The sequence below is a fragment of the Phyllostomus hastatus genome, unplaced genomic scaffold, assembly GCF_019186645.2.
Source record: "Phyllostomus hastatus isolate PE091 unplaced genomic scaffold, TTU_PhHast_1.1 phas_contig_152, whole genome shotgun sequence".
Taxonomy (NCBI): Eukaryota; Metazoa; Chordata; class Mammalia; order Chiroptera; family Phyllostomidae; genus Phyllostomus; species Phyllostomus hastatus.
In genome coordinates, this window is record NW_025333622.1 from 13,777,619 (window position 1) to 13,805,510 (window position 27,892).

At 43.1% G+C, this 27,892-nt stretch overlaps 1 protein-coding gene across 4 annotated transcripts in view; it reads left to right on the plus strand.

Annotated features, from left to right (window-relative positions):
• The window catches only part of IQSEC3 (IQ motif and Sec7 domain ArfGEF 3), a 112,983-nt gene that overhangs the window by 13,203 nt on the left and 71,888 nt on the right, over nucleotides 1-27,892 (plus strand). For all 4 annotated transcript variants that reach the window (XR_006784766.1, XM_045830615.1, XM_045830616.1 and 1 more), the window contains exon 2: nucleotides 24,708-24,791. Coding sequence is in view for 3 of the 4 variants with exons in the window: in XM_045830615.1 (XP_045686571.1) it covers nucleotides 24,708-24,791 (84 nt within the window). In the remaining variant the exon portion in view is untranslated. The remainder of the gene's footprint in view (nucleotides 1-24,707; nucleotides 24,792-27,892) is intronic.

Here is a 27,892-nt window from a genome sequence, read left to right on the forward strand (position 1 = left end):
GAGATTTATGGAGTATTCTTCCTATCCTGATAATTTTTCAGCACTCTTCTACCTTGGCTCACTTTTGTTCCCCAGGGTTGGGAGAGCTGCCAGGGTGTTATAATCTGTTTCCAGAGGAGCTGAAACCCCATCTCTTTCAGGAAGTCTTCCTGAACTGATATGAGGAGTTAATCGAGGTTCTCACAGCCTCTCCCCCTACTTACCACCCCAGAATGAGCATACTCCAGTCCTTTCTAAGAATGAAATTAATTCTTTATTCCTGTGACTTAAAGGCTTGTTTTCTTCTCTACACAAGTTTATATTCATGGCATCTGCATCTTTTCTTTCAAGTAACAAATGTTTATTGCTTGTCTACTGTGTACCTATTACTGTTCCAGGCACTGGGTACAACAGTGAACCCCAAACCCCCAAATCCCTTCATGAAGCTTACAGACAAAAAATAAATAAGAATAATAATGAACACATATAGTAAGTACATCTGATGGGATAAGTGCTCCGGAGAAAAATAGAGAAGGAGGCCTGGGACTAAAGGGATTTGTCATTTCAAACAGGGTGCCCTGGGCAGGCCTCATGGAGAAGATAACACCTATGCAAAGACCTGGAGAAGGGTGTTCTCTGCAAGCGGCAACCGCCAGCACAAAGGCCCAACACGGGAGCCTCCCTGTCTGGCCCAGTAAGACAGCAGAGGGAGTGCAGGGGGAGTAGTCTGAGGCCAACTCAGAGGCATCCATGGGCTGCAGGGAGGGCAGGAGAGGGCCAGGATGCAGCAAGTCTTGTAAGAGGTTCTCAGCTGGGAATGTGTGGGGACATTTTAGTTGTCACATGGCTGGCAGGGTTAAGGGGGAGGTTCTAGGTACTTTCATGACAGCATCTTTGCCACAGATTTCTTTGCTATAAGCATTTTTGCTGCAAACATTTTCACCTCATAACTAATTGGGTGTATGGCAATTTTGCTGTAAAAAAGGATAAAATAACTGGTTGACAGTTTTTTTGTTTTTTGTTGGGAGGGACTGGGGGTTGGTGAGGCTGGTTTCATTTCTCCATTGAGGAAGTGGTGGAAAAAATAGTCACATAACAGTGTTTTAAAATAGCCTTTCTTCCACAGGAGGATTTTTACACCAAGAGCTAATTGGTTTCTTATTTTGAAACTATACTAGGAGGAGAGAGAAGGCACCGAGTTGAACCCACACTTCCCATAGAATGAAGACAAGTGCTTAAGTACAATACACAATATAAAATCAGTTTTATATTACCATGAATCCACACATTTTAAATGTATTCAAAATTCTGTATTTCACAATAAAGTATTTTCATTTTGTAACTCATTTTAATGTCCCTCTTTTATTTGTTATGATTTTATCTTTTTTTTTTACAGCAAAACTGCCTTAATGCCAATTAATTATGGGGTGAAAATGTTTGCAGTGAAAATGCTTGTAGGAAAGATGCTACAGTGAAACCACACCTGTCATGTGAGGGGAAAGTGTTTCCCTGTTGGCATCAAGGGAACAAGGGCTGTCAGACAGTCCAAAAGTGCACAGGACAGCACCACAAAGAAGAGTTTACCTGCCCCAAATAACAGGGCTTCTTGTTGAGAAATACTGGTGGGGCCTTGGAGTTGGTTGTGAAGAGTTTGGCTTTTCCTTAAGAAAATCCAGTAACAGTTGGATAGTTTTGAACAGAGAATACTTGCAGGGAGCTTAAGCGACTTGGTTGAGTCTGGGTTGAGAAAGACTGAAGGTAGAAGAAAGCCAGAAGTGGGGAGGTCAGATAGGAGACTATTGCAAAGTCCCAGTAAGAGATGGAAGCAACAGTGCTTCCTGAGAGGTTAATGTGGGGTGTGAGAGAAAGACAAGTAGAGGGTGAGTCAGAGAGTTTGGGTCAAAGTTGTCAGGAGAACAAGTTGGCGAAGTCTGTGGGCAGAAAGACGAGGGCTGGAGATTTAGACACGTTAAGGTGGAGATGCCTATAAGATATTCAAGTGGACACAATCAGTAGGCTTTTGGAAGAGACTGGAAATACAAATTTGGGATGGCTTTTAAAGTCTTGAGACTGGATGACACCTCCTAGGAGTGAGTAAAGAAGACTGAAGAGGAGCAGAGATGGAGCCTTGGAGCACTTCAGTGTCAAGAGGTGGGAACAGAAGCTGAGAGGGAAGGGGGAAGCTGGAAGACCACTCTGTGTTCTAGCAAAGAGGTGTTTCAGCCAGGAAGGCAGGGACATAAAATCCACCCCTTGAGCAGGGTGAGGAATGAGAACTGTCCACAGGCCTTAGCAACGCCAAGGGAGTTGGTGACTCAGAAAAGTGTAGTCGTTGGAGTGGAGGCTTGGCTAGTGTGGGTTTAAGAGAGAAGGGAAAAGAGACTTAAGAGACAAGCCAACCAAATGTAACGTGTGGACCTTGATTAGGTCCTGATTCAGATGAAGCAACTGTAAAAAGACATTTTTAAGTCAACCAGGGAAATTTGAACACAGATGACATTAGCTGATATTAGAGAATTGTTGTTAATTTAGTTAGGTGTAATAATGATACTGTTACATCTTTTTAAAGTTCTTACCTGTTAGAGATACATTCTGGGTGAAATGATATTATTTCTGAGGCATGCTTTAAAGCAGCAGTCCCCAACCTTTTTGGCAGCAGGGACAGGTTTCATGGAAGACAGTTTTTCCATGGACCAGGGTGGGGTAGAGGTGGTGAGACAGGAGGTGGAGCTTAGGTAATGATGCAAGTGGTGTCCTCTGACCAGAAAGAGGGAGGTTGGGGACCCCTGCTTTGAAGTACTGCAGCAAAAATGTTGGGACCAGCCCTGGCTGGTGTGGCTCAGTGGATTGAGTGCTGGCCTGAAAACCGAAGGGTTGTGAGTTTGGTTCCCAGTCAGGGCACATTCCTGGGTTTCAGGTGAAGCTAGATCCCCAGTAGGGGTTGTGTGAGAGGCAACCACACATTGATGTTTCTCTCCCTCTTTCTCCCTCCCTTCCCCTCTGTCTAAAATGAATAAATAAATAAACAAATAAATAAATAAAGTCTTTAAAAAATTTTGCAAAAAAATTGTTGGTGCTAGAAAACTGGCAAAAAATATGTTTGAAATTTCCCTAATAAGTTTAAAAGACGACAGAATGAGAGGAATTGTAGAATGTGAGTATAGAAAACTGATGAGTTTTGCTACAATGAGGAGTAAATAAATGGGATGAGGGCTGGTGAGGGATGGTTGTTCTTTAAGATGGGTGTGGGGACTGTGAGCAGGGGAGTGACGTGACCCATAACTACAGAAAACAGATTCAAAGGGTGAAAGAGGGACAGCAGTTCTGCACAGAGAGCCCTGGAGTGCAATTCACAATCATTGGATATTCACTTATTTATTCAATCTTTTAATATCCATGTACTAATTTCTGCTATGTGCTGGGCATTTATGTACATTTATTATCTCATTTAATCCACACAACCCTAATAGAAAGGTATTATCCCTGTTTCACAGATAGGCTAACTGGGACTCAGACAGGTTAAGGTGACCAACCCAAGATTGCACAGCTAAAGTGGCATCTTCAAGATTCATATGCAAGCTTAGCCTCTTAAGCCCTGAGATAGCTATCCCCACTCTAGTTGTGGGGGGTGCCCTGTGGTGTGGGAAGTGCCTGCTCCAGGCAAGGCCTGATCCAGAACATGGCTCAGTATTTAGGGACAAAAAGGCTGGGGGCAGCATACCCATGTAATGGTTGTTCACGTTGCTGCAGCTCTGAACTTGGCCCTTGGCCCACTCATCTCTGTCATGGCATGCAAGGCTGGACTACAGGATTGGAAGAACGCCATCCACGTGTAGCCAGAAGGTGGATGAATTACAGGTGCTTATGGGACATGACATCCTTCCATGACCCACAAGCTCCGGAGGGCTCCCATAGGAGATAGAACATCCTTGTCTCAGTCCTGCATGTGTGAATGTGTGTACACATGCCTGCACATGCAGGGCTGTGTGTGGAAATACGTATATGTGTATCTGAACATCTAAGAGTGTGTATGCATTCATGTACAGGTGTGTGCAGAATCGTGTGTGCATAGGTTTGGGGAGTGTATATTGAGTGTAAGACTGGGACTGCAGTTGGCCCTCAGTACTTGAAGGCTCTGCATCCGTGGATTCAACTAACGGTGGATCAAAAATATTTGCAAGAAAAAATTTATGTTGTTGCTGACATGTATTATGTAGTAAGCCCTGCATGGTTTTGTCTGTACTGAACGTGAACAGACTTTTTATTCTTGCCATTATCCCTAAACAATACAGCATAACAACTATTTACATAGCACTTATGATGTATTAGGAATTATAAGTAATTCAGAGATGTTTTAAAGTATACCAGAGGCTGTGTGCAGGTTATATGCTGACACTACCTATATATGAGATGAGCATCTGTAGATCTTGGTATTGGTGGGGGATCCTGGGGCCAATCCCCCTGCAGACACCAAGGGACCACTGTATATTCAGGACAGATGTGCATTTTTATGAGAACCCTGGATGTGTTCATGAAGTAAGGTGTGTGTGTTAAGGTGTGTGTGCACCAAGAGGCATGTGTGTGTTTATACGTATGAATCTTTGCACACCCAAGCAGGTATATGAAAGCATGTTACATGTTAGCATGTAGCTGGTTTATTAGTAGCAACAGGAGTTTCTGTAGGCATGTAGTTGGATGGGAACACATGAGCAGCTAGCTAGGGGGTCCATTGAAACTGTGGGATTGGAGATTGGCAGGATGAGGTTTTATGTTTTTGTCTAAGTCCCCAAGAGTCTGCCTGTGCTATGGAGGGCAAGATCAAGGCTCTTCCACTCATGGCCCAGTGGTCTCCTCCCCTGCAGGTGCCTGCTGTGAGGGTCAGTGGTATAGTGGGAGTGGGTGCTGGGTAGCGCACAGCATTGGAACATTGAGGGCGTCTCAGCTGTGGGTTCTAAGGTCACCAAACCTTGTTTGGCCTTAGTCTCCTCATCAGTCAAGTGATATTAATATTAACATTAATTATTATAATTATAACATATAATATTATTACTACTACCATTTTCGGTAAGTCAGAACTACTGCACAACTGTGGTCATTATTATTGATTGGGACTTAGCTTCACTATTCCTAAAAAAACAATGCATGCCCACAGTAGATTAAGAGTGGGTAAGTTAGTGTCATGTGGGCAGGTTGCTCTGGAGTCATGGAGTGGGCTGCAGTGCAAAGTGGCCTCTGAGGCTGGCATGGGCCAGATGGCCTTGATGTATCCTCTCAAGCTGGCTTTGCTCGGCAGCCACATACCTGTCTGCCAGGTATCTTTATTCTCTCTTATGAGGGAAGCTGGCAAGGTGCAGCCAACCTCCCAGCTTTGTCATTCACACTGAGCCACCCTGCCTGGCGCTGGGTGCCCTCCTGGCTCCCTACAAAGGTGTTGGACTTCAAATTGGCTTTGAGGTAGGCAGCTGAACGACTCTGGGGTTTCTGGCAGTACTACTCTACTGGGCAGGAAGGAGAGAGGGCAGTGTGCAGCATGGGGCCTGAGAAGAAGCCTGTCAGTTCTAGGGCTGAGCTGGGGTGGTGAGCGTAGAAGAGGAGAATCTTGGGGCCTCCTGGCACACTCAAGTTATGGACTGAGTTTTCTGGGCTGAGTTAAGCTTCCCCAAGACTGCCAGGTTGAGGCCAAAGCTGTGTGATATTAAGCAAGTGTCTTAATCTCTCTGAGTCTCCTCATCTGTGAAATGAGGGAATATATGGAAAGGGCTTGCACATTGTCTTGCACATGTGGTGATGATGTCTCTATGGTATATGCTTGGGCTTTTTTCATGCATGCTCCCATTTCATGTACATGCATGTTTAATTCCTATTTCTTTGTAGCATCTTCAGTAATAGGGACTTATTCATGCATTGAGTCTCTATGAGCTGGGCTACATCCAGTACTGGGTGTAGATATGAATTGGTCACAGTCATGGCTCTGTCCTGGAAAGCTGACTCTAGTGTAGGGGGATGCAACATGTAATAGATATCGGCAATACTGTATGGAAAAAATTGACATTGGAGCCTGCTAGGGAAGCTGTTGTGGGAGTCCAGATGTGAGTGTTCCCAGCCTGGGCAGGGGCAGTGGAGGGGGTGGGGAGGCACAAGCATGAGCTAGGGAAGACTTTGGAGGGAAAATGTCTTTGGTGCTGGGCTCTGAAGGGTGGGCACAATTTGGAGATTTGAAGATTGGGGCAGACTGGGGTCTCGAGCTGAGGCTTCCATCCACTTTAGTCTATTTCCTAATCATAAAATTTGGCTATAGATAGAAGCTGTGCTATCCCCACAACTGACGGTGATGAACTCTGGGTCTAGGAGCATCAGGAGCATACTAACTGAGTCTGGCACAGTTCTTAACACTTTGGATATATTCACTCACTTAACCATTGTGATCACACTTGGAGGTAAATGCTATTAGTGCCCTATTTTACAGGTAAGGAAAGTGAGGCTCAAGCAGGCCAAGCTATTATTAACTAGAAGGTGGCAAAACTGGGCTCAGAACACTAGATTTCCTGTACCCCATACCAGTGCATGGTACAGATTCTCTATGTTGCCCTACCACGTGCTAAGTATGATATAGATTATCTTGTTTGACCTTCACAAAAATCCTATGAGGTTATTTCTTTTATGACTTCCCATTTACAGCTGAGGAAACTGAGACTGAGGAAGGTGAGGTAATCTGTCTAAGATTCCTAGCCACTCCAGTGGCCAAGCCTATAACCTGATGGCTTGCTGCAGAACCATGCTACTTCCTCTGGTTTGAGAAAGAGCCCTGATGAAATTCCTCCTTTGAATATATGTTCCTCCCTCGCTGCTCCATGGTGGAGCACTCCTAGGACCAGACGACCTGAATGCAATACCGGTTCCACCCCTTACCAGCTGTGTGACCACAAGAAAACCAGGTCACATCCCTATTCCTCATCTGCAAAGGGAATACCTAGGTGTAACTCACAAGGTGGTACAAAGATTAAAAGATGTGTGAGAAAATTTTGTATAAACTGTGAAGTGCTGTAACAAAAGAGACAGCTGCACTGTGTGTCCACCACTGTGATAAATGTGATAAGGAATACACTCGGCAAGAAAGGCAAAAATTAATAAGTGGGACTCCATCAAACTAAAAAGCTCCTGTGCAGCAAAGGAAACCATTGACAAAATGAAAAGGCAACTGATGAAATGGGAGAAGATATTTGAAAATCATATATCTAATAAGGAGTTAATATCCAAAATATATGAAGAACTTAGACAACTCATTATCAAGAAACAAATAATCTGATTTAAAAGTGGGCAAAGGTGGAACTTCCGGCCAAGATGGAGGTGTAGGTATATATACTTTGCCTCCTGACACAAACAAAAGAAGGTCAACAATAAATTTAAAAACAAGAAATAACCAGAACTGCCAGAAAATCAAACTATGTGGAAGTCTGACAACCAAGGAGTTAAAGAAGAAACATTCATCCAAACTGGTAGGAGGGGTGGAGATGGGCAGCCAGGTGGAGAGGACCTATGGCAAGGTGGTGGCTGGCAGACCATGCGAGGCAGTGGCTGATGGACTGTGTGGTCCCATATTTGCTTGCAGATAAACCTGGAGGAACAACTGGGGAGCAGGATAGACCACACAACCCAGGGTTCCAGTGAGGGGAAATAAAGCCTCAAAAACCTCTGACTTCAAAAACCTATGGGGGTTGTGGCAGCAGGATAAACTCCCAGCCTCACAGGTGAGTTCCTTGGAGAGACTCACAGGGTCCTAGAACATACACAAACCCACCCACCTGGGAATCAGCACTAGAAGGGCCCAATTTGCTTGTGGGTAGTGGGGGAAATGACTGAAAGCCATTTGAGAGCCTAGCAAGTGACATTGTTGCCTCTCTGACCCCTCACCCACATACAGTGCCACAATGCAATGATGTGAGTTGCCCCACTCTGAAGAATAACTAAGGCTCCACCCCTTACTATGTAACATGTGTGTGGAGACAAAGAAATAGGGCCCAAATGAAAGAACAGGCCAAAGCTCCAAAAATGCAATTAAGCCATGAAGAGATATCCAACCTGTCAGATGTAGAGTTCAAAACACTGGTAACCAGGATGCTCACAGAATTGCTTCAATATGGTCGCAAAATAGAGGGAAAAGTGAAGGCTATGAAAAGTGAAATAAAGGAAAATGTACAGGGAACCAACAGTGAAGGGAAGGAAACCAAAACTCAAATCAACAATTTGGACCAGAAGGAAGAAATAAACATTCAACCAGAACAGAATGAAGAAACAAGAATTCAGAACAATAAGGAAAGGCTTAGGACCTCCAGGACAACTTTAAATGTTCTAACATCTGAATCATAGGGGTACCAGAAGGAAGGAGAAAGTACAAGAAATGGAAAACTTATTTGAAAAAATAGTGCAGGAGAACTTCCCCAATGTGGCAAAGGAAATATAATTCCTGTAAGTCCAGGAAGCTCAGAGAGTCCCAAAGAAGTTGGACCCAAGGAAGCACACACCAAGGTACATCACAATTACATTACCCAAGATGAAGGAGAAGAGAATCTTAAAAGCAGGAAGAGAAAAGGAGATAGTTACCTACCTACAAAGGAGATCCCATAAGACTTATCAGCTGATTTCTCAAAAGAAGCCTTGCAGGCAAGAAGGGGCTGGAAAGAAGTATTCAAAGTCATGAAAGGCAAGGACTTACATCCAAGATGACTCTATCCAGCAAAGCTATCATTTAGAATGGAAGGGCAGATCAAGTGCTTCCCAGATAAGGTCAAGTTAAAGGAGTTCATCATCACCAAGCCCTTATTTTATGAAATATTAAAGGGACTTACATAAAAAAAAGGAGATGATAAAAAATAAGAGCAATAAAATGAAAACAAACTCACAACTATTGACAACTGAACATGAAACACAAACAAACAAACAAAGCAAACAACTAGAACAGGAACAGAATCCCAGAAATGGAGATCACATGGAGGGTTATCAGTAGGGAGGTGGAGTTGGGGAGAATGGGGGGAAAAGGTAGAGGGAATAAGAGCATAAATCATAGGTACAAAATAGACAGGGGTGAGGTTAAGAATAGTATGGGAAATGGAGAAGCCAAAGAATTTATATGTATGACCCATGGACATGAACTAAGGTGGGGGAATGTTGGTGGGAGGGGGGTGCAGGGCAGAGGGGAATAAAGGGGAGAAAATAGTGAGACAACTGTAATAGCATAATCAATAAAATATATTTTAAAATGCAAAAAATAAATAAAAATGGGCAAAGAATCTGAATAGATGTTTTTATAAAGAAGACATACAATTGGCCAACAGGCACACAAAAAGATGCTTAACATTGCTAATCATAGGAAAATGCAAAAATAGAGTGAGGTATCACCTCACACCTGTTAGAATGGCTATCATCACAAAGACAAGATATAACAAGTGTTTGTAGGACTGTAAATTGGTGCAGCCACTGTGAGAAACAGTATGGAGATTCCTCAAAAAATTAAAAATAGAAATACTATATGATCCAGCAATACCACTCCTGGCTACATATAAGAACAGGAAACAGGACCTGGAAGAGATAACTGCACTCACATGTTTATTGAAGCATTATTCATAATAGCCAAGACACGGAAACTAGTTAAGTGTCCATCAGTGAATGAATGGATAAAGAAAAATTGAGATACACATACACATACACAATGGGATAGTATGTAACCACAAGAAAGAAAGAAATCCTGCCATTTGTGCCATCATGGATGGACCTGGAAGACATTATACTAAGTTAAATAAGTCAGAGAAGGACAAATAGTACATGGCATCACTTACATGTGGAATTTTTTTAAAAAGTCAAACTTAGAAACAAAGAGAAAATTGGTTGCCAGGGTCTGAGGGGTGGCAGAATAGGGAGAGTTCAGTAAAAGGGTACATATTTTCAGCTATTAAATGAAAAGTCTGAGAACTTAATAGAAAACCCAATGACCATAGTTGGTAACACTGTATTATACATGTGAAGAAAGAAAGAAAGAAGGAACTCCTATCCTTTGAGACAGCATGGATGGAACTGGAGAGCAGTATGCTAAGTGAAATAAGCCAGGTGGTAAAAGACAAATACCATATGATCTCACCTATAAGTGGAATCTAATCAACAAAACAAACAAGCAAATAAAATATAACCAGAGACATTGAAATTAAGAACAAACTACCAGTAACCAGAGGGGAAAGGGGAGGGATAATGGGGGGAAAAGGGGGAGGGTTTTTAGGAACATGTATAAAGGACATATGGACAAAGCCAAAGGGGGTAGGTTCAAGGGTTGGAGGTGGGGAGGGGTGGGATGGAGTGGCATGGTGCGGGGCAATGGAGACAACTGTACTTGAACAACAATAAAAAAATGTGGGGGGAAAAAAAAGAAACGCAGCTGACTAGGCAGATGCTGCCCTCAGTTTAGCAAATCTTGAACAGATAATCGGTCGTAAGCCTGTACATGTTCATGAGGATAGAGAGACACACAAGGCATGGAGCATGTCATTTGGGAAATACAGCAACTAATTCAAGAATAGACTGTCATTCAGTATACACAATTGTGGGCTGAATTCCTGAGGTATATTTTCTCATTTAATTCTTAACTATCGAATGAGGTTCTACCATTATTATGCCTATTTGACAGACAAGTGAAGTGCTCAGAGTAGTTTAAGACTTTCCCAAAGTTACAGAACTGTAAATGGCAAAGCTGCTATGTGTATTCAAATCAGCCTGATTCTAAGCCAAAGTCATTCCCCTATGCCTGCTGCCTCCCTGGAGTTAAATCATGCTTTCAGAAGAGCATATGGTGTCCATGAGATGAGACATTGCAGTAACAACCTGCAATCCCATGCTATCTGCACTCTGCATCATCCACAGAGCTTTCATGCTGGTTACTTCTTAGGACACTCAAAGCAACCCAGTGAGGTAGAGGACTTCACAGATCAGGGAATAGGCTCAGAGAGCTCAATTGACTGGCCACAAACCACACCACTAAATGTCTCTAGAATTTGAACCCAGACTTCCTGTTTGACCCACTGTACAGCACAGCCTCTTCTGTGGCAGCAGAGTAGTGTGGGGGCCCATGATCAGGACTGGATTCAAGTCCCACCTCAGCCTCTTCGTAGCAGTGTGACTTTGACCTTGTTACTAAATTTCTTCACTCATCTATAAAATGGTGATGATGATATCTACCTCTTCAGTCTATTGTTTTATAATTACTGTATGTCAAGTCCTGGCAGGCAGTAAAGGTTCAGTAAATAAATGGACAGGCAAGCAGTTATGGAGTATTCATTGTTTTCTGAGTTCTGTGGGGAGGCACTGAGCAAGGAGAAGAGATGAACCTTTCTGTTGGGGAAAGGGTGTTTTCATGCCTTCTTAAGGAAATGGGAAAAGGGGATGGGGTCCACTGTTTGCAGTTTAATTTGTGTCACTTCTTTTCTCTCAGCCTTGTAAGCCAGTCAGTGAAAGCAAAAGCATACGATTTCACCCACAAGAGGAATCTGATGAACAAAATAAACTAATGAGCAAAATAGAACCAGAGGCATGGAAACAAGGAACAGTCTGACAGTGACCAGAGGAGAGGGAAGAGGGGAATGAGGGTGGGAAGAAGGGGAAGGGAATAGTCAAGGAACATTCATGGATGACCCATGGACATGGGCAACAGAGTGGGGAATGACTGTGGAAGTGGGGAGTGGGCTGTGCAGAGGAGGGTAAAGGGGGAAAAATTGGGACAACAGTAACAGAGTAACAATAAAATGTTTTTAAAGGGGAGAGAAAGGAATGGCAACATTTGTTCCTACCTCACAGGGCTAATGTATATGGAAGTACTTTATTAATTAAATTGGTGTCTGATACAGAGTTATCTCTCCCTGAAGTAGCTTATAGTATAGTTGGAGGGTCAGAGGGGCCAACAACAATAACCCACTATGAGATGCATAACAAACCACCCCAAATTTAATGTCTTCTAACCACCCTGGAACTTACACATCAATAAGTATTTGTTTAGCTTAGAAATCTGGTTGTTAGGGACGGCTCTTTTCTGCCCACATGACATCAGTTGGAGAGACCTGACCAAGGCTAGAAGATTCATTTTCAGGATGGTGGATTGGTGGTGGTTGTTTGCTCATTCCCACATGGACCTCTGTGTGAACTTGTTTGGGCTCCTCCTAGCATGGTGGCCAGTTTTCTCCTATTGCCATGAAAACAAGGCAGTAGTAAGAAGAACAGGCAGACCACTCCCCTGGAAGTCAAGGGAGGAGGGTACTACCAGAAGGAGGGTTTGGCCAATCAGTACTACTGAAAAGTCAATTAGGAACTGAGAAATTACACTGGAGTGGGCAACCAGATCCTTGGGGACCTCCCTGGTGAGAGTTCTATTAGAGCTGTAGGGGAAGAACTAAATTCCAGCAAGTTAGCAGGAAATCAAGATGAAAGGAAGTCCCTGAAAGCAGACAGCTCTTCCTGAAAGGCTGGCTGTAGAAGTGTGACCAAATGCAGGTCTGGCTGCCTGCTGCATCAAAAACCAAACTGGTGAGACAGGTGCTGGTGAAAAAGAAAGTGATTTATTCTAGTTCTGGTATCTTGAGAAGATGGAGGACTCTTGTCTCAAAGCCATTCTCAAAATCTCAGTGCAGGCAGTGTTTTTTATAAGGGGGGAGAGGGAAAGCAAAGCAAAGAGATCAAGAGGAGGGGTTGAAAAGCTCTCTACATGCAGACCAGCACAGATCATTCTGATAAGGACCTTGAAGTTGGCCAAGTGATGGTCTGGTATGTGCCATCCTGGTTTTCATCATTCTGGTTTTCCATCATCCTGATTTTATGGTTGAAGGTCAGCAAGTCTCTTAAAGGTGGGATGACTAAAAGTCAGAGGTGGTGTCTTTTGAAGTTAGTTCCCGGGATTCTTATATAATCATGTTGTTTATCTACAAGCTAAATATTAGTCAGAGTCAGCACTTACAGAAACAATCTTGAAAGAATGGTGGGGTTGGTTACAATTCCCCACCATTACAGAAGGAAGGGAAGAGTTGTAGGGAAAATAATGTTTTAGGATGAGATTGGAGGATATTTATGTGCTGAAGAGAAAAGACCCATGGCAATGAGAGCATTGAAGACTGGTGGTGGGAGGTGGGACACAGAAGAGGAAGAGTGGTAGACTGGATGGATCCTGGAGAGGTGAGATCAAAGGGAGAGAGGCAAGGTGGCAGAAGTGGGACATTAATAAGAGCTGACGTTTATTAAGCATTTACTGTATGTCAAGTTCTATTAAGTGCTTTACATGTCTTAACTCATTTCATTCTCAGAACAATACATTAAAGGATTTCTGTTACTAACTCCATTTTACAGATGAGGAGACCAAGGCAGGGTTTGTACAGAGGAGTTAGGTAGGATTACTCTAGAAGTCTTCCTCCAGGCAGTGAGAAAAAGAGGGGCAAGCAGTCCTTCTCCCAGAAGAGCTGTGACTGGATGAGATCCAGGGAGCTTCAGCAATTGCAGTAGGAGGAAGTCGGGTTGGAAAAATGCTTTCCCAGCTAGTTTTTCTTTCTTGAAACAAGGAAATTTTCCCTTCAATTAAACCTAATGGGCATCCCTAGTAGGTAAAACAGAACAAATCAGAGCTGGGTTGAAGTGTAAGGTTCTGTGCTCTGCCCACTCCACCTTTCCCTGGGGCTCCTGAGAACACAGGAGAGAAACACAGGGCTACTGCAAGACCAAAGGCACTTTCTTCATGTGAACATCTGAAGAGCCTGCAGTGTGTTTTCAGGGGAAAGCTCTCTGAAAAGGAGAGGCAAGCAGCTCTCTCTAGGAGTCTGTAACTTCCATTCCTTGGGGAACAGCAACTAGGAGATCTTTAAAACTGTCCCAAAGGAGACTTTCGGCCAAGATGGAGGCATAGGTGGACACACCGTACCTCCACGCACAACCAAGATTGGAACAACAACAATTTGGAGGCAGAATAACACCCAGGACTGACAGAAAATTCATCTGAATGGAAGTCAGACAGCCAAGAAGTTGAAATAGACCTGATCATCCAAACCAGTAGGAGGGGCGGAGACAAGCAGCTGGGCGCGGGGCGCGGCGTGGAGAACAGGGAGAATCAGGCTCATAAGGCAACTGGGAGCATGTAAGGCATCTGGGGTGCACAAGATTGCAGCGGGTGGACCCTGAGTGCGCAAGCGGCAGCTGGCAGACCCAGTGAGGCGGCGATTGTGGAGCAGGGCAGAGTGCGCAACCAAGGATCCCAGGGAAGGGACTGAGGTCCCATGGAGAACGGAGCTACCGCCATTGTTCCCTCCCGACCCCGCCCTCACAATCTAGTGACTGGGGTGCCCAGCCCTGGTGAACACCTAAGGCTCCACCCCTCACTGTAGCAGGAGCGACCAGACAGAAAAAAAAAAAAAAAGACAGAGAGATGGCTCAAATAGAAGAACAAATCAGTGCCCCAGAACTCATCCTTTTGAGCGACCAAGAAATAGCTAACCTACCAGATGCACAGTTCAAAACACTGGTGATCAGGAAGCTCACAGAATTGGTTGATTTTGGTTGCAAATTAGATGAAAAAATGCAGGTTACCATAAAAGAAACAAAGGAAAATGCATAGGGAACCAATAGTGATGGGAAGGAAACTGGGACTCAAAACAATAGAGTGGACCAGAAGGAAGAAAGAAACCACCAAACAGGAAAGAAAGAAGAAATAAGAATTCAAAAAAATGAGGAGAGGCTCAGGAACCTCCTGGACATCTTGAAATGTTCTAACATCCGAATTATAGGGGTACCAGAAGGGGAAGAGGTAGAGCAACAGATAAAAAATGTGTTTGAATAAATAATAAAGGAGAACTTCCCCATTCTGGCAAAGGAAATAGACTTCCAGGAAGTCCAGGACCTCAGAGAGTCCCAAAGAAATTGGACCCAAGGAGGAACACACCAAGGCACATCATAATCACATTACCCAAGGTAAAAATGAAGGAGAGAATCCTAGAAGCAGCAAAAGATAAGGAGACAGTAACCTACAAAGGAGTTCCCATCAGACTGTCAGCTGATTTCTCAAAAGAGACCTTACAGGCAAGAAGGGGCTGGAAAGAAATATTCCAAGTCATGAAAGACAAGGACCTATATCCCAGATTACTCTATCCAGCAAAGTTTTCATTTGGAATGGAAGGGCAGATAAAGTACTTCCCAGATAAGGTCAAGTTAAAGGTGTTCATCATCACCAAGCCCTTATTTTATGAAATGTTAAAGGGACTTATCTAAGAAAAGAAGATTAAAAAAACATGTATAATAAAAGGACAGCAAACTCACAGTTATTAACAACCACACCTAAAGCAAAACCAAAAGAAACTAAGCAAACAACTAGAAGAGGAACAGAACCACAGAAATAGAGATCACATGGAGGGTTAGCAACAGGGGAGTGGGAGGATGAGAGAGGGGGGAAAGGTATGAAGAATAAGTAGCATAGATGGTAGGTAGAAAATAGACAGGGAGAGGGTAAGAATAGTATGAGAAATGTAGAAGCTAAATAACTTATGACACATGGACATGAACTAAAGGGGGGGGGGAGTTGGTGGGAGAGGGTGTCCAGGGTGGAGGGGAGTGAAGGGGGGAAATGGGACAACTGTAATAGCATAATCAATAAAATATATTTTTTAAAAAACTGTCCCAAAGGGAAGTGAGCAGAGAAAGAAAGAAGAAATTCCTAGTGAGTGTGAGGTCCACATGGGGATCTCAGACCCAGTCAGGACTGAACAATGAACACTGAGTCTGGTTGTCCTTCCACACCTGGGTAATGTTTTCTGTCGCCTTTTGTCCCTGGTTGTTGGAACATCTGTAATCACTTGCCTTATTAAGATCTCTCCAAAGCTTCCTGAAGAAAACAGCAGTGGTTGATTCTACCAGTGAGCAAAGGAATTCTACCCCTCAATCCTGAGGCCCGGAGGAGGGGGTGGGAACTAAGGAGAAGGAAGTCAGGGTGGCATGCTGGGAGGTCTCTACTTGCAGTAGAACTGTGGGTGCCCAGTTCCATGGTGGCAACTCTAATAATGTCAATAATAGTCACAATAAGATTTTGCATCTGTGCAGGATTTATTATGTTTCTCCCAAGGTGGTTTCACATTCAAAATCTTACTGAATGAATCCCCACAACTCAATGAAATAAACCAGGCAGAAATAGGAGCCTCATTTACCATGACTATCCCTCCTAAGGGCCAGCACTAGTGGAGTGGGGACGAGGTCTTTATCTCCTTCTCAGCACTGTTACTATTGCACTTTCAAGGACCCTCAGCCCCTAGGCCCAGGTCCAGAATTTTTCCCATTCAACCTTTCCCACCCCTAATTTTCTCATTGTCCCAGTTTCTGGCCCCCTGGACTTCTTTGGCTCAGTCATGAGCCATCTGGTCTCTGAAAATCGAATCTAACTATTGGAAAGAAGGGAAAATACAGTGGTTTTTTTTCCTGCTGCTGGCAGGGTGGTTAATAATTAGGTAATCTGGGGGAAATGGGAGGAGGGAAGTTAGAAAAGAAATTATTCTAAAGCCTCTTGATGAGGTATCAAGAAGTGAGAAGGGGAAGAAAATTATTTCAGTCTTTTAAAAATGTCAGCTGTATTAAGGTACAATGATATATAATAAAACTTACTCATTTTAAGTGTATGATTTGATAAGTTTGACAAATATCTACAGTTGTGTAACCATGATCTCAATCAAACTATAGCAACTTTTCTTCACCCCCAAATGATCACTTGTTCCCTTTTGTAGTTTAACATCTCCCCTCCCATATCAATGAAACTAATCTGCTTTCTGTCACTATAGTTTTGCCTTTTTAAGAATGCTATATAAATGGAATCATACAGTGTGTAGACTATTGTGTCTAGCTTCCTTCACTTAGAATAATGCTTTTGGAATTCATCCACATTGGTGCATGTAGGAGTAAGCTCACTCCTTTTTATTGCTCACTAGTATTCCATTGCACAGGTGTACTACAATTTGTTCATCCGATTCTTAGTTAATGAATATTTAGGTTGTTGCTATTTTTTAACATGAATCTTTGTTTTATTGATAATAACACCTCTACATACATTTAGAACATACCTCCATATGTATGCAGGATATACAGACAGTGGTTGGTGTGCATATGCATTAGTGTACTCCATGTATCAACTCTGAACCAGCTCCCCTCTCCAGGCTAGGGCTCAAGTACCCACAAACTGAAAGCCCCTCACTTTAGTCATACAATTCACAAAATAAATATTCAAACCAAAAAACACTGATGTTTAATTTTCTTTTATTTTGTTTTATTGTGGTAAGAACATTTAACACAAGATAAACCCTCTTAAATGTTTGTGTATAATACAGTATTGTTAACTATAGGCACACAATGTTGTACAGCACATCTCTAGAACATATTCACCTTGCACAGCTGAAAGTTTATGCCTGTTGACTAGTAGTTTCCCATTCCCTACTCTCCCCTAGTCCCTGGTAACCACCATTCTTGTCTATGAGTTTGACTATCTTATTGCAGATATGGCACGTAAGTGGGATGATGTAGTAGTATTTGTCTTGTGACTGGCTTATTTTGCTTAACATGTCTTCAGATTTTATCCATGTGGTGACATAGTGCAGAATTTCTGTTTTTAAGGCTGAATAATAGTCCATTGTATGCATATACATTTTTTATGAATTCATCTTTCAATGGACTTTTAGGTTGTTTGTGAATCTTGGCTATTGCAAACAGTGCTGCAATGATATTGGGGTGCTAATAACTCTTTGAGATGCTGATTTCAATTCTTTTGGATAAAGGCCCAGAAGTGGAATTTCTGGATCATATAGTAGTTCTATTTTTAATTTTTGAGGAACCTCCATACTGCTGTTTTCCACAGCACCATTTTGCATCCTCATTAACAGTGTACAGGGGTTCCAATTTCTCCACATCCTTGTCAACACTTGTCTTTTGTTTGTTTGTTTTATTATAGCCATCCTAACAGGTATGAATTAATATCTCAGTATGATTTTGATTTACATAGCCCTGATGAGTAGTGACTTTGAGCATTGTTTCATACATCCATTGGCCATTTTTGTATGTCTTCTTTGGAGAAATGTTTATTTAAGTCTTGAGGTAATTTTTTCATTGAGTTTTTAATTTTTTGTTGTTGAGTTGTGGGAATTCCTTATATATTTTGGAAATTAACTCCTCATCTGACACATAGTTTGGAAATATTTTATTTTATTCCATTTTATTGGTTGATTTTCTTACTCTGTTGATTGTTTCCTTTGCTGTACAAGAGCTTTTTAGTTTAATGTAGTCCCACCTGTCTATTTCTGCACCTGTTCCCTGTGCTTTAGTGCCATATCCATGAAACCATTGCAAGACCAATGTCATGAAACTTTCCCTTTATGTTTTCTTCTAGGAGTTTTGTAGTTTCCAGTCTTATGTTTAAGTCTTTAATCCATTGTGAGTTGACCCTTTGTATAGTAAAACATGGCTCAAATGCTTTCTTTTGCATGTGAATATCCAGTTTTCTCAACACCAGTGGTTGAAAAATTATTTTTTCCTCATTATGCACATGTAGCACCTTTGTCAAAGATCATGTGACCATATATGTGTAGTGTTGCTGTTTTTTACTGCTATGAACATTTGCTGCTATGAATATTCTTGTGTCAATACATATTTTTATTTATCTTCATTAAATACCCATCAATGCAATTGTAGGGACATACAGTAATTCAGGTTTAACTTTATAAGACATTTACCAAATTGCTTTCCAAAATATTGCATCATTTTACATTCCCACCAGAAGTGTATGAGAGTAATCCATACCCTTTTCAACACTTGTTATTATCAAACTTTTAAATTTTAATCATTGTAGTGAGTGTGTGGTTCTAATTTGCATTTCCCTGATGACTAATAATGTCATAAGTTATGTTTCTAGTAAAGAATCTGTTCAAATCTTCCATATATTTTTATAAGGTTTTTGTCTTTTTATTAGTGTGTTTTTAAAATATATTTTATTGATTATGCTATTACAGTTGTTCCATTACCCCCACCTTTATTCCTCTCCACCCTGCACACCGTTTCGCACCCACATTCCCCACCTTTAGTTCATGTCCATGTGTCATAAGTTCTTCAGCTTCTACATTTCCCATATTACTCTTGCCCTCCCCTAGTCTATTTTCTACCTACCATCTATGCTACTTATTCTTCATACCTTTCCCCCCTTTCTCCTCCTCCCACTCCCCTGTTGCTAACCCTCTATGTGATCTCCATTTCTGTGGTTCTGTTCGTGTTCTAGTTGTTTGCTTAGTTTCTTTTTGTTTTTGTTTTAGGTGTGGTTGTTAATAACTGTGAGTTTGCTGTCATTTTACTGTTCACATTTTTATCTTCTTTTTCTTAGATAAGTCCCTTTAACATTTCATAAAATGAGGGCTTGGTGATGATGAACTCCTTGAACTTGACCTTATCTGGGAAGCACTTGATCTGCCCTTCCATTCTATATGAAAACTTTCCTGGATAGAGCAATCTTGGATGTAGGTCTTTGCCTTTCATGACTTGGAATATTTCTTTCCAGCCCCTTCTTGCCTGGAAGGTCTCTTTTGAGAAATCAGCTGACAGTCTGATGGGAACTCCTTTGTAGATTACTGTCTCCTTATCTTTTGCTGCTTCTAGGATTCTCTCCTTCATTTTTACCTTGGGTAATGTGATTATGATGTGCCTTGGTGTGTTCCTCCTTGGGTCCAATTTCTTTGGGACTCTCTGAGGTCCTGGACTTCCTGGAAGTCTATTTCCTTTGCCAGAATGGGGAAGTTCTCCTTTACTATTTGTTCACATAATTTTTCCACTTGTTGCTCTTCCTCTTCTCCTTCTGGTACCCCTATAATTCAGATGCTGGATCGTTTAAGGATGTTCTGGAGGTTCCTGAGCCTCTCCTCATTTTTTAAAATTCTTATTTCTTCATTCTTTTCTGATTGTATGTTTTCTTCTTCCTTCTGGTCCACTCCATTGATGTGAGACCCAGCTTTCATTCCATCACTTTTAGTTCCCTGTGCATTTTTCTTAATTTCACTTATTGTAGTCTTCATTTGTTCATCTACTTTGTGATCAAAATCAACCAATTCTATGAGCATCCTGATTACCAGTGCTTTGAACTGTGCATCTGATAGGTTGGCTATCTCTCAGTTGCTTAAAAGTACCAGTTCTGTGGCTTTCACTTCTGTTTGAGCCATCTCCCCCCCTCCTTTGGTCTGGTCGCACCTGTTACATATGAGGGGCAGAGCCTTAGGTGGTCACCAGGGCAGGGCACCCCAGTCTCTGGGTTGTGATGCTGTATGTGGGGGTGGGGTCCGGGAGGGAACAATGGCACTTGCTCTGCTCTCTGTTGGACCTCAGTCCCTTCCGCTGCTTCCCCTGAGCAAACTGGTCCCCTCTGGTGCCAATTCCTGTGTAGGTGGGCTTGTGCACCCTATGGGACTTTCCAAGAACCTCTCCTGTGAGGCTGGGAGTCTCTCCCTGCACCTCCACCCCCCACAGGTGTTTTCAATTAGTGTCCCTTGGCTCTATTTCCCAGCGCTGTGATCTGGGTTGTGCACAGGGCCTTGCTTCACAGTCGCTGCCTCGCTGGGTCTGCTGGTTGCCACCCCTCGACCAGGGTCTGCCAGATGATGCTTCCACACTCAGGGCCCTCTGGCTGTGGTCTTGCATGCCCCGATACCTTACACTCTCGGTCCCAACACTCTCTGCTCTCCGCACTGTAACGCATGCCTGGCTGCCCGACTCCACCCCTCCTACCTGTCTGAATGAATGTGCCTATTTAACTTCTTGGTTGTCCGACTTCCATACAGTTCAATTTTCTGTCAGTCTGGTTGTTATTTTGTTTCTAAATTGTTGTTGTCCCTATCTTGGTTGTGCAAAGAGGCGCAGTGCATCTACCTATGCCTCCATCTTGGCTGGAAGTCTATTAGTGTGTTTTAAAAATTATTTCTTTTTCTTAAGATATATGCAGTCCTATGTTCATTGCAGCATTATTTACAATAGCCATGGTATGGCAGACCAACTGTCTATCAATAGACTAGATAAAAAGAAGTTGTGGCATATATATATATATAATCGAATATTACTTGGCCATAAAAAAGAATGAAATCTTACCATTTTCAACAGCATGATTGGACCTAGAGGGTATTATGCTAAGTGAAATAAGACAGAAAAAGACCAATACCATATGCTTTCACTTATATGCAGAATCTAAAGAACAAAATAAACAAACAAAACAGAAACGGACTCATAGACACAGAACAAACTGATGGTTCGGGGGCAGGGGTTGGGTGACAAAGTGGTAGTTACAAAACAGTCATGGGGATGTAAAGCACAGTATAAGGAATATAGTCAATAATATCGAATAACTATGTATGGTGCCAGGTGGGTGGTTGAATGTGGGAGTGGTCACTTTGTAAAGTATATTATTGTCTGACCACTGTGCTATACACCTAAAACTAACATAAAATAATATTGAATGTTAACTGTAATAAAATAAAATTTTAAAAAAGAATTATTTACTTTTCTTAATAGTGTCTTCCAAAGAGAAAATATTTTAAATTTTTGATGAAGTCTAATTTATGAATTTTTTTTCTTTATGGTTTGTGCTTTTCATGTCCTAGCTAGGAAATCTTTGCATACTCTAAAGTCACCGATTTTATCTCATTTTTTGAGAAGCTTTATAGTTTTATCTGTTATTTTTGATCTATGATTAATTTTACATCAATTTTTATTTATGGGGCAAAGTATGGATTAAAGGCATTTTTGCATGTGGACATTCAATTATTTTAGCACTAGCTGTTAAAAGGTTATCATTTTTCATTAAATTATCTTGATACTTTTACCAAGAATCAATACAGTTTGTTTCTGTTTCTAGCCCCTCTATTTGGTTCAGTCAACCTGTATGTCTATCCTTATGCCAACACCAAGCTGCCTTAATTGTGGTAGCTTTGTTTTAAGTCTCGAAAGCACACAGTGTAAGTCCTACAACTTGTTCTTGTTTTTCAAAGTCGTTTTGGATATTTAGCCTCTCTCCCCACCCTGCCCCCACCCACTCCTTGTAATAGGAGTGACTTCTGAGGAAATGAGGGTATTTTTCCTTCTATTCATCATATTTAAATAGAGAAGGCTTCCTGGAGGAGATAAGAAAATTGAGAGAAAGTGGAAAAATAAAAAAGGAACCCATTCTTCAGGCGCTACCAGCATTAGTGATGGTGGTACCACGGGGGGTGGGGGTGGGGAAGTGACTGGGCATGATTTTATGATGTCTCCCTTTTTCTGGAGCTCAAGACAGCACCTTTAGAGATGTTCCCTGACTGCTGCCTTTTAAAGACTAGGGGTTAGATCTGCTGCTTTCTACTTGGTGAAGTGGAGCAGGGTTTTTTCCTTCAAAGTTGTCCCAGTGGGTTCCAGCTTTTCCTCCTTGATTCTCCTGCTGGGAATCCCCTTCTTCATTCTGCCAGGTTTATCCACAGCAGGACTGCACACATCATCAGTTCCTCCAAACTACTCAGATGTTTTTATAGCCTTACAGTGGACTCCTGAGTCTCAAACAAAATATCGATGCAGGGAGTTACAGGTGCGCAGCCTCCCATGATTCCCCTCCTGGCCCTGGCAGAGCTTTAAGTAGCTCCTTGTCGCACTTGCCTTCTTCCCCTTCCAGCCAGCCAGCTGGCCCCTCAGGTCTGCTGCAGCACCACCACCACTTTCTCCTGGGCTTCCTAGTTAAGAAACAAGGTCCTTTTCTGGCTGAGCCCGGGGTTCCCCTCTGTCAGGTCCACGCTGCCTTCTTTGAGGACCTTTAATACACATCTTGCCTGAGTGATAACTAAACCCCCTGAGCCAGCTGCTCTGAGCTCTGCTCCTCTCCTGCCCAGCTTCCCAGCCCTGCCCCAGCATGGGGTATTTGGATTTGCCTATTTACTATAAGGTGGAACATCTTTCCTTACATTGTTTTGGCTCTTTGGATTTCCTCTTGTGTCAACTGGAATTCATATCCTTTACCAATTTTTTCTACTGAGTTCAAAGTAGGATAGTAATATGCCTTCTGTCATATGTGTTGCAAATATATTTTCCCATTCTGCCATTTGTCTTTTGAGTTATTTTTTAGAGATTTTATTTACTTATTTTTAGAGAGAGGGGAAGGGAGGGAGAAAGAGAGGTTGAGAAACATCCATCAGTTGTGTCTTGCACATGCCCCAACCAAGGACCAAAACTGCAACCCAAGCTTGTGTCCTAACTGGGAATCAAACTGGCAAGCTTTCACTTTGCAGGGCCATGCCCACCTAACTGAGCCACACTGATAGGGCTTTTCTTTTGATCTAATGGGGTATCTTTTTTCATACCAGATATTTTTCTTCTGCGAAGTCAGGTATGTTTATCTTTTTTTACTGGCTTTTCAGTTTCCTGTTTTAACTCTCCTTAACATATACCCTATATTCCTAAGTCTCCTTCTTTATTTTCCCTTGTTGTATTTTTATCATTTAAACATGCAATCTTTTGGAACTTATTTTTGTCAAATTAAGGTAGGCTTCAGCGTTACTTTTTTCTATGAGGATAGCCAAATTTAGCAGCTTCCAGTAAAGATTGGATTTGGACAAAGTATTCTGAAGCTAAAGACGTTTAAAAATCTCTTCCAGGTGATCTTTGGGGGCCCTTTTAGGCCTGATATTGTCTGACTCCATAAGGCCCAGTGCAGTGACTACTTGCTAAGAGAGAGAAAGCAATGGACAGTATTACTTTGTGAAAAAGTAATTTCAGCAGTAAGTCCCAAGTTGACTCAAAGTGGATATTAGAATTGCAGCATTTTAGAGGTGGAAGGGACTTGGAAATTATCTAGTCTAATTACTCTCAATTCTGGCTGCCTTTAGAATCACCTGGGAGCTTATAAAAATTCCTGGTGCCTGGGAGCCAGGCCAGACCAAGTGAATCAGTCCTTGGGGGTAGGCAAGGCCTGGGCAGGGTAGGTTTTAAAATATCCTGGTGAGTCTAATAAGCAGCTGGAGCTGAGAACCACTTCTCTAGCTCAGCTCCATCATTTCATCGGTAAATGATTTGAGATCCAGAAGAGGTGAACTAGGTATCACACAGTTAGCTAGCTGGCACTAAAACCATGTCTCTGCTTCCTGGATTGGCTTTTTGTCTGCATCAGACAAATCCATGAAGCACCATACCTTGAATTTTCATCTGGCAACACTAAAGTTTCTGTAGGAGTGCTTTGTATCTTTGCTTATGAACAACTTTAAAATGTTTACTGCATGCAATTCTGTGGGCCACAGATGAATAGACTAGTCCAGCCTTGCCGGATCTTAGTGGAGAACAGGGTTATAAAGAACTATGATAACCACCAAGGACAGAGGAAATAAATGGCCCATACAAGTAGAGGCGTTACTGAGGGGATAGAGGTGCAGAAGTGGGAAGAGTTCCTACTCTTCCTACTTTCTCTACTCTTCCTCTACAAGAGGTCAGTGCAAGCAGGAGGTGGTGATTGAGTTGGGCCTAATGGGTGACTGAAAAGGCCTTGATGACAGAGAATCGATGCTGCACTTCCTTCCCCGGAGCAGTGCTGGAGACTTCAGTGACACAGGGCAAGGTTTCAGGGCAGAAATGCCTTGGTGTTAGAGAGCCAGGCTGGGCCCAGCCTGTCTCAGCCGAGCTCTGATGCTCTCCCTCTGCTCTGTCCACAGGAATGAGACCGTGCTGCACCAGTTCTGCTGCCCAGCCGCTGATGCCGAGCAGAAGCCCTCCTGTGCTGACCTGGCCTCCCACAGGTGTGCAGTAATTGGTGGGTGGTCTTCCCCTCCCCACCTCCACAGTCCTGCCCCCGCAGAGCAAAGCACACACCATTGTGCCATTTGGCCTCTTCCTCTTGGGTCTTGTGTTTTTGCTCATTTGTTTTTTTTATCTCCTTTCTCATACTTCCGTTTCTCTTTGTTTCCTCTGGACCCCAGATGAGCCATTCCGAACTTTTCAGGATCTTATACCCTTTTGTTCAAATCCCAAATCTATGCTCCTACCCTCTAAATGGCCTATATAAAATACATTTCTAACTGACAAGGGAAATTGATGTTTATATATATATATATATATATCACTCAGTAGGTTGTCTGCCACTCAATAGTTGTTCAGTCAATGATAGTGCCCTTATTTCCTCTTAAATCAAATATTTACATTTTTTTTCCTAATTTTTCTCTTTCCGTAAAGGACCCAAGATGACTGAGTTTAATTTCAGGATTTTACAAACTTCACTGAGTTAGCTGACAACCTGGAAAGGAAAGGGAGTATTGAAAAGTCAGGGTTTGGTGTCATTGTCCCAGGCTTTCTCCTTCATCTTGTTTCGAGTTATTCATATGCCCTCTTTTTCCTGTCTTCTTTCCTTGTGTTCTCTCTCCATCATGCTCTCACCTTTCTCCACCCACATTCATCTCCCTCACTGCCCTTCTGCTCCTCCATCCCCTCTTCCCTGCCCACACCAATTTCCTCTCCCTCTCATCTTGATTTGTGTGTACTGTCAGTCTCTGTCCCCATTACACTTTGTTTTCTTCTCTTTTCCATCAATTTTTCTGTCTCACAGTTCTGCACATTTCTCCTGTTCTTTACTTCATTCAGAGACATGATCCTTCCATTCTGAACTAAAATTTGCCCCATCTACAGTTTCCTGTTGTCAGAATGAATTTGGGCAATTTAATTCCCCTGGGGCTCAATGTCCTCACCTGTATAAGGAAGGGGTTGGTCTATTTAGAACATAACATTTACACATAACCTCACTGAGCCTCTCACCTGCTTAGGGAAATAAGACCAGGCAGGCTTTATAATCCCTGTCTTACGTGAGAGGTGAGTGAGGTTCAGAGCATTCAAGGGACTTGCTCACAGTCACACAGCCAGTAAATACCAACACCCAGATGCACACTTAGGGCATTGGCTCTCCCTGTTCGCCACTTCCAGGTTTAGGATTTAACCACTCCATGATCTTTCCCTTTCTTCCTTGGTCAATAACTAGATAATAATCAGAGATGTGGCTATGGAGCTTAAGGACAGAACACCATTCCCTGAAAGGCATTACTACTCATTTCTCCTTGAAGGGAAGTCAGAGGGCGTTGGGTGCAAGGCAGGACTCTGACAAGGAAACTATGGCAGTTGGGCCACAATACCCCCTCCAGATCCTTCAATCCAAGGCTGCAGGAGGCATGGTTGTTCCCTGCAGCTGACCAAACTGGAGGATGGAAGGCAAAGGAAAGGACCAGGCTCTGTGCGAGGCCCTGGGTGGTCTCTGTGCCAAGTGTTGTGCTGAGACATAAGGACAAGGAAGACCATTTGGGTCCTTGAGGAGGCCCCCATCTAGGGGGGCATTGTGATGCCTCCAAATTGAGAATGGCTCACCTGGAAACTGGAAGGAAGGAGGGAAATGCAAGAATGAGAAAGTGGAGGAGGAAGTAGAGAGGACAGAGAGTGGAGTGGCACAAAGGTGGTCTGGGAAGAAAGAGATGGCGGGCCCTGGCTCTTCCTGTGTCTTCTAAAAGATCTCCTCCTTGTCAGGGGAGGAGCGGCAAGGAAACCATCTGGTCTGCCTTCCACCCCATTGCTGACACTCAAGCACCAGGCATTGGTGAGGATGGGTAACATACTCTCACAAAACCCAACGACAGAGATCTTCCTTTGGGTTTCCTTGGTCCTTCTCTCTCAAACTCACCCCTCCCACTCTTTCACGTGCCAACCCTCCTCTGCCTGGCCAGACCCACCCTACCATGTGGCTCCTGATGGGAAGCAGTGGGAGAGAGGAGGGTATATGTGGGGGTAGGGAGGGGTGCTGCCCCCTCATGGGATCTGGGCTCCAAGGGAATAAAGGTTCTTTTCCAAGATTTGGGATGAGATGTTAGGAAACCTATTATCTTAGTTTCCTCCTTGAAGGGCAGGCCCTAATCTTGGGGCAAGGGTGCTCTAAGGAGGGAGGGTGGATGGTGGCAGATTTTCTTGAATGTTGGTTCATAGAAGAGCCTATAGGTGCTGCCTACTGCAGCCCTCCCCTCTGGGTGGGGCAGGTAGTTTGGCACCCAAGTTGGTCCACCTGTTGTCCGCGTCTCTGTTCCCAGTTATTCTAAGTTGTCCTGTCTGTGTTGTTTGTAGTTTCCTAGAGTGTGTTTCTGTCTGTCTGTCTGTCTGTCTGTCTGTCTGTCTGTGCCTCTGATGACAGTTTCTTGGCTTCTCTGGAAGGAGCCTATCTGGATATTTTCTGACAGTGTATGTGTCAGTCTGTCTGTCTGTTCTTGGATTCGTGGGGGAATTCCATCCTGAGATAAGTTTTCTCCCATCAGACTCCCAACATCCCTGCTCCCAGCCCTATCCTTGACTCCTTCCCAGCCCTTAACCCCTCTGTAGCCAGGTGTCCCACCTCCCCGTGAGTTTCTCTACAAGAATGCAGAGGTCAGAGACCAGGCTGAGGGCCAGCACAGAGCCCTCTAACACAAGCCAGGATCTTCCCCATAGGCCAGTCTGGTTTCCCACAAGCTCAGCCAGCCTCCAGCTGGATCAGCCTCTTCTGAACATTTCTAGGAATGGGCCAATTACTCTCTACAGGAGACATCAATAAAGAATCCAAACCAATCATCAGATCTCAGGGTCACTGGGGCCTTTCCTGTGTGATCACAGAGCTGGCCACAGAGGCCCCTCACCTTCTTCCACTGTACCCTAAAGCCAGTGGTGACCAAGGTCAGCTCAAGTTTGACGGGTCTGTCCCCTCTTTGCCATACCTAAGCTGTAGGGCTGAGCAAGAATTCCTTTCCTTGAGCCTTTAGGGTCATGCCCTCAGGGCTTCAGTGCTGCTGATCTGTATAAACTGACAGAGAGGAACTGCCATGGAGGGCAGGGCGGGCAG